The sequence below is a fragment of the Filicampus tigris genome, chromosome 9 (assembly GCF_054856515.1).
Source record: "Filicampus tigris isolate MCC_2025a chromosome 9, RoL_Ftig_1.0, whole genome shotgun sequence".
Classification (NCBI taxonomy): domain Eukaryota; kingdom Metazoa; phylum Chordata; class Actinopteri; order Syngnathiformes; family Syngnathidae; genus Filicampus; species Filicampus tigris.
This window is the reverse complement of record NC_141225.1, coordinates 13,699,736-13,707,396: the sequence shown is the minus strand read 5'-3', so window position 1 is coordinate 13,707,396 and position 7,661 is coordinate 13,699,736. Positions and strand designations below refer to the sequence as shown.

At 41.2% G+C, this 7,661-nt stretch overlaps 1 protein-coding gene across 3 annotated transcripts in view; it reads left to right on the top strand.

The window, feature by feature from the left end:
• The first annotated feature begins 1,869 nt into the window (after nt 1-1,869).
• Nucleotides 1,870-7,661, top strand: part of ampd2a (adenosine monophosphate deaminase 2a) — a 29,702-nt gene continuing 23,910 nt past the window's right edge. Inside the window, exons 1-2 of one of the 3 annotated variants that reach the window (XM_086040685.1) lie at nt 1,870-1,953; nt 3,610-3,682. In XM_086040685.1, coding sequence (XP_085896811.1) covers nt 3,634-3,682 — 49 coding nt within the window. In that variant the 5' untranslated portion in view covers nt 1,870-1,953; nt 3,610-3,633. Of the gene's footprint in view, nt 1,954-3,210; nt 3,352-3,609; nt 3,683-6,238; nt 6,404-7,661 lie in introns of those variants that run through there. The other 2 variants (XM_086040684.1, XM_086040683.1) reach the window with 2 other exon arrangements.

Here is a 7,661-nt window from a genome sequence, read left to right as displayed (position 1 = left end):
CAATCGCAACAAATTAATTTCTACTGTGTTCTTGTCCTTTTGGTCACGATCCAAAACCTTTGACTTTAGATAGGAACCTGGATGGACTAGTAGATCAGGATCTTTGCCTTCTGGCTCGCCTCTCTTCACCGCGACCAAATGACTGTGGAGGCTTTCCCAACCCGCCTGTTGAGCTCATCATCCATCCTTCTTGAGCGAGACACTTCATGTTCCACATAAGGCAGAACCAGGACGCTGTGATCCACTGAAGGCTCAAATGCAAACAACAGCGATGGGATCTTCTAGCAACCAAATTGGACATCCATAATGCGAATGAACAACACCAATGAATAAGGGTCCAACTTACTTCCTTATCATTCAGTCCCTGTATGATGCGAGATGTAAGCCCCAAATCTTGTAATCCCGGAGCATTCTCCACAAAACATCGTCAAATGCCTTCTCCAAATCCATGAAGCAAAAAGTGAAATCTAACCGAGATTAACTATCAAATCAAGTCAATATATGCTTGCTCTTTGTCTGACAAGTTATTTCTTACGAAATTGTATTTGTGTAAGACCATTACTCATGCCTTAAGCATTTTATTGGTACAATAACTTGTTATTAAGATTTTATTGCTGGTTATGAGTCTTGCCTATGCCTGCAGACGAGGATGTTAGTCTCCATTTCATTCCAAGGGGACGTCTTTGGAGACGATCGTGAGATACTTTGAGTAATGTGGAAATCTCGCCTGTGATCTTGAAAACGCCCAAATGGATACAATGGCCGGGGAGTATAAACGATTGGGGCTGAAGGACTGCTGCAACCTTCCCTGCCATCTCTTCCGTCCGTTTCACTGTTTAGGTTTTTAATAGGAGAGGTGGCTGCAGGGTGCCCATCCACCCTCCTCAAGAGGCCAAACTCACTTACATTGGTTACCCACTCTGACCCAGTTGATAGATTCAGCTCAGAACCTGACTAACAATAATTCTAGGTGTAGGTAGATTAAATTCATACATTTTAAGATATTGGTGGGGGGGTTTGAGCTTGTTGATATTGCTGAAATATTGTTTATATTATGTAATATATTCCTCATTTCATGACTTCTTGGTCATGTTTTGTAAGCCCACCTTTTGGACTGTGGGAACTGGTTGGGGAAACGCCCATGGACCATTCAATGCCATTGCCAGGGTATACTTGGCGAGATGGTCAGTGCTGGTAAAAGCCTTTTTGGGGCCCCTCTCCCACCATGTTCATATGTTTAATGTAGTTTAGAAAAAGTCTGATGCTGTTTCACTCGGACCCAAGTAGTCCCTTAATTCACTTGCAGTATGTCTCTGGGCAAGTATTCCACAACCAGGACAAAAAGCACCATATTCTCTGGGGCTCGACTTTTCTCTCGGTTCAGCGATAGGCTTTTTCAGTCAAACAGGGAAGTTGGACACACCTGAGGAGAGGGTGTCACTACCCCAATGGGTAAGTCCGGTGACTTCCACAAATCTTTGGGTCCTGGTACAGTACAGTGTTTACAGCTATCGTTGCTGTGTACGATGGGGTTCATGGAACACTATTTGGGAGGAAGGCATATAATGGCCTGTTATATGACATTTTATGGTTACATGACTCCCACATATAGAGTAGCTTCTCACATGTTAACACACTCGAGATAAAGAAAATGTAAAGACTTTTCACAGGATGATGCAGCTTCTGTGTTCCAGAATAGAGGATGGTGGAGCGCAGCAATCCTCACACCCCAACGATGGACCTCAGTCAACTCGCCCCCAGATCCGCCAGGCTTCGCCATCCCCATGGCAATTATTACCTCGTGACATTTTTCAGTGCTGCTGTGGGTGGTGGGAGGAGTCTACTCTACTGGAAGTCCTTGTCTGTGTGTCTTCTCCAAGCATATTACAGACTAAACCATACAGCTCCTGACATTTGTTTTGGCTATTTTAACATGGTCTGGGACTGATTTATGTGAGTATTCATTCAGTTAGTTGCCTTACATTGCTGCTTCATTTAATTAAGCCAAATATAAAATTGATTGTAACATATAATAGAATGCAAACTCCCTTTGCACACCTAACGGCAGATTGAGAATGATTTTGAAGTTTTAAAGTACCCTTTGAAAAGGTTTAACTGTACTTAAACTGTCGAAAATGTGCCATAGCCGTTGACAACAAAATAAGAACGGAGTTGACAAATGTACGTAAACGATTTGGCATGGCTTGTACCTGAAGCTTAAGAAAACCTGTTACAGAGAAGAACAAGTATGAATGCGTGCTGCAGTAGTTGTAAAAGGAAAAAGAGTCAAGGTTTCAAGTTCGTGGTTTACTGACTGCTCGTAGGAGGGCAAAGGCCATTGAAGCTGATCGAAGTGCTATTATGCAAGAAGGCCCTGCAGAGTGCGGGGGAGGATGAGAAGCGTGAAAAGGCAAGAAAGAAGATGAATTTCTTAAAATATACCGTAGGAAAGACATTTTATTCCAGCTAATTTAAGAACATAATAAAGATAGAGTTAACCAAGGACGTTTTTTTTTTTTTTACAAAATTCAAGCATAAAAACAGTATGAATAGGTCGATATCTATGAGCACGTACAATTTTGTTAATGATCTAACAGTGTCTGACAGTGTCGTTTTAATTTGGAGTTTCAGTACAGAAGAATGCACATATTAGAGGGGCTCCTAGGTTTAAGGTACCTTTCGAGAATACAAGCGACGCAGAATGGGTTAGTTAGGTTGTGCAGCGGAGTATGGTCTTGGAGCACAAGAAGGCACACTTATGCCGCAGTGCTTGTACTGCAGCCACTTATTTGTTAATAACTGATAGCTTAGTTTCAAAATTTCACATGGTCCATAGAAGTTATGGACTTCAGTCTTCAATGTTACAGTGTGTCAGCACATTATTGCTAAAGTTCGTTCTATATACACATACGAGGTCACACTTTTAACTATTAACCCAATCGGGCTGGAGACTTTTTAGCAGTAATAACAGCACATTCATCTCGGGCTCACGCCGGTGACGTCACTCTGCGACACGTCGCTGCGTGAACACGTAACCAAACAATATTTATTTATATATTATTACAATTGCGTTTATATTACCTTTTTATTGTACATATCTCACACTTTTTTTCTGTGAATATACGTGTTTTACATTGTGCTTTATAAAACGATTAACATCTATTTTTTTTTAATATCTAAAAAAAAATAGTCCTATACTGCTACATTAATTCACTAGTGAAGACTAACGTGTCTTTAAAAGGGAAGTGAGTTGTGGTGTGAAAATGATTTGTGGGTTAAGCGCACAGCAGGAAGCACGACAAAATGGATGGCACCCGTTAACTACGCAAATGCTGACGTTATAAAGCCAAGGTAAAAACAAAAAAAACACCAGAAACAACAGCATACTTATTTGTTTGTACAATAATTTATTAGACAACAGAGTTGTCTATGGAACATGTCTAACGTGCAATACGTGAGCCGAGGAAAACACTTGAAAACAAACAAAGCTAAACTTTGGCGACTAGTTAGCTCAGCCTTCGAAGGCGAAGGGATTTGACTCTCTTAAAGTCCAGCGAGTGTTGTGTTGAGGTGGTTTAAAAAATAGATTGTTTCGTCGTGTTTTGACAGGCGAGAACTCAACTTCCTGTTTCAATGAGCTGCTTCCCGAATTCCGATTCATCCCCAACTATGTCGGGCGGTGGTAAGTCACCAGTTTCTTATACTATTACATTCACCAAGTTACTAATAACGTGATATATTTCCTTGGGAATTCAAATCTGGCTTCAAATTATTGTAGTGCTTTCTGTAATTTAAAAAGTCTTTGCTCCGTGTTTGCTTCTTCAAGTACCATGATGTCACGTGACTCCCATACAAAACCATCCATTTTCTGTTAAACTTATGAGCACAACTGTATTAATTGTGTTGAATGGCACAGCATCTAACTTAATATTAGAAACACAGATCCACACATTTCTTGTATTGAATATAATTATTGGGCTAGTGTCCATGTATAGCAGGGATAGAACTGTGATGCTTTTTTGGGGGTTTGAGGTGAGTGGCTTCTGCAAACACGTTTTGGAATCCCATGAGCTTTCAAGGAGTGATATGGACAGTGATACGCTGTGCCAATAGAAAGCTTCTGTGTCCCAACTGCTGAGTAACACAGGCAAAGAGGAAATAACTCTTAATGATAATAGCATACCAAGAGCAACGTGAAAGATGTCTGTTGCCAGGTAAGGTTGAGTAGTTTAGTTTAGCAAAAAGTATAGCTGCATTTCAAAATTTGCTTCTGGTGGGTCAGCGCTCTAAAAAAGTGTGTCATCTGTTTGACAAGGCTAGACCTTCAAACATGTTGTACATGTTCACCTTTGTCAGGAATCCAGCAATGTCTCAGTTGGCTTTTAATGTATTTCTTTTTATTATGGTGTAGATTTGAGTGCAGATGAGTGGAAGTCTGTTTGTTTGGTTTCAGAAATTCTGCGAGTGGTTCAACGGGTGAGTGGGAGCTTTACCGAAGTGACTTTGGGCAAAATAGCATTACACCCTGGACTGGTCACTAGTCAGTCAGAAGACACATATAGAGACACTTAAGGCTTTAGTGAACCTTAACATGCATGTTTTTGGAATTTGGAAGGAAACTGGTGAAAAACTCCCATACACACTGTGGAAGAATATGCACACTTCACAAAGGAAGGCTGTAACTGAGCTTCAAACCCAGAACTTCAGAAGTGTGAGGCAGACGTGATAACCATTTATCATGTGTATCAACAGTGAGATAATAATGCTAATTTTTATCATTTTTAACAGCTGTCGTCCCATTAGCCCGTGTAACTATATGGCTAAGGTGTTTGTGTTAGTATTGAGTTTTACATATTCATTATTTTGGGCAAAAAAAATAATATTTTTTTAACAATTAAAGTGAGCTGTTTGATAACAGTGCTTCTGTCAGACTTCACCAGACATATCATAGCATTTGGGGCACAGCGAGTACCGGTATGTAAAATCTAATTAAATTGGTTTTGTTACAAAACGTTGGAACTATAAAGCCTATGTGCTGATCACTATGATACCCTACTGCCTGTATTTAAAAGTAACTTAATTTAAATCTGCATCCAACTACACAATAAGTATTTGTAGACCAACAGCGATAAAGGTGCATGTACCATTCAGGATTTTCACTTCCGGCTGCATAAATAATTGTCGTCACTAGATGGTGGTACTGGCTCTGCTTGCTTCAGTCTGACTGCAAAAGCATTTGACGTTCCAAAATGTACTAAAACAGTTTTCATTTTTTCTACATCTTTTTTGTCTACATGATCGTATATTCTTTACGTTAACACTGATATTACAGAGAAATACAATAAGCATTTTTGTCTTACAGCAGAAAAGTTCAAGTTTTATTACTTTATAGCCTGCATCTGAGTGTCACCCAGAAAGGGTGTGTTACATTTTATGAACAGCAAGTCAAGGCCATTAAAAAAAAAAAAAAATTAAACAAAGCTTAAATTCAATCTGTTCAAAATGACTCAAGCTACTTCACAGGCATTGACTTGGAAGTGCAGATGATTATTTTGAGAAGACAAAAGAATAATGCCATTTACATTAGTGCTGCAGTGTATAAGGATTTAATATGTGTAACTGTTTGACGCTTGCTGTGTAATAATTAAACTTTATGACTAAACAATAAGCGGTACACTTGTTTGCAACACATTTAATTGTTGATCTTGTTTAACAATGCTTGTCACTGTTACTATTAGTTGACCACTGGTGGTCTTAGTAGAGACCTTCTTTTTGAACTTTCCAGAAAAACATTTGGGGGCTGCTGTATTTGAGTGCCTTCGCTCACCTTTCCAGCGTTTTTTTTCTGCCTTTTTGTGGTCTGGTTGTGTATCGTTGCTATTTTTAGACCAATGAAAAAAAAAAAAAAAAACTTTTGTCCTTCCCTCACCTTCCTGCTCAGCCCATCTCGTGGCGAGCTGGCTGTCATACTAGCTGCACTCTCGCAACCGGTGTCCTCCTGTCGCTGGATCCCCTTACATTAGCCGCTTGAAGCTTATTCTCCGGTTGCTAGGGCAACCAAGGAGGATGGCTCTCGGCAGGAACTGGGCAATCCTAGCATTTAGCGTTGCTCTTGACCTGCGGCTGGCTGGGAGGAGGAGGAGCCAACTCTGCAGAGGAGCCTCTCATGGCCTCGCGTGGGTCCTGCTGCCTGGCTGCCCCAGTGTGAGACAGAGCTCATGCGTCGGATCCGCTCCTCCTCCCTCCCTCTGCTGGTCTCTGCGCAGCCCTAACTGGCTTCACTCCGCTCGCCGTACGAGTGCAGGCAGCAAGATGTCAGCATCCTTCTCCACCGGCGACTGCTCAGGGAAGCCCAAGTCCCCGTTCTACAAGAGGGGCAGCCTGCAGAGCACCACCAGCCCCGGTGAGTGACGATGAGACTGGGCTTCTTTAGAAACAGTGAGAAAAGCTAAACATTTGGCGCTGTGAATTAGGAGCATGAGCGGCAGGAGCTGTTTACAGAGGTAGGAGGCTGATCCCCTTTTTAAAAGTTTTTTACAAGGTGAGGAATACATTTACTTGATCTGTCACTTGTATAGCGCTTTTTCACCTATTAAGGCACTCTTAAGCGCTTCACACTGAGTTCACATTCACCTACTAATAGCGCAGCATCAGGAGCAACTTGGGGTTCAGTAACTTGCTCAAGGACACTTCGGCATGGTCACAAGTATTGAACCCACAACCTCTGGGTTGGGAAACAACCACTCTACCACTGAGCTATGCCGCCCTCAAATGATTTGTGCAAATTACATTCTACTTTGGTTGGATATTGGAAATAGACCAGTGGATATTGGGATTCACCTGTCCCCCTCTTGTAGTGGTGACAGTTTTATCATTTGGGCATGGCTAAGCGCCATCCTTATCTCTTCTTGCATTTGAGTTCTGCACAGCTGTGCAACCATTCTATCTTGTCAGTTTACTTCTGTCATTACGTCACCATGAAGAGATGATGACGTTGTGCGCCTTATCACAATAGAGCAGGTATGTTAGGTAGTGTTAAGCAATAATCACATTTCATTATCCTATTCCCAGTTTCTTGCCTAAAATGCTAAAACAACTTTTAATTCTAGATGAATTGTACTTGACATGACAGCTGTTGAATGGCGAGCAAGTCTGCCTCACATTTCAGAAGTTTGGGGTTTGAATCTCATTATCTCTGTGCTAGAGGTTTTTCTGGGTACTCCGGCTTCCGCTCACATGCCCTGCCCAGTCAGCAGGGGTAGGCTTCAGTATTTTATCGTGGTATCTCCAAATTTGATCAGAAATACAAATCTCCAAAAATATGCCTAAAAAAATAAAAAAATAAAATCAAACAAAAACTTAGGCTATCAGCCCAACACTTGAGCATACTTAACAAGATGTCAGTTCAACAAGCGTCATAGCATTAACCTTGTGTGTTTAACATCGTCTTTTGTGTTTTAATACACCAAAAAGAAGGACCAGGCTCAGCAAAGGCTGTAGAAAGAAGCATTGTGCATTGTGAAGATAAGGACTCAGAAGAGACTGAAGTCCAGACACTTCTGGAGTCAACTGCTAATGTTAAATGGTAGCGCTAGCCTCCAGATAGCTAGCAACCAACTAGCTTAGAGCTGTACGCCTTTTCTTGTTATAGCAGAGTTTAA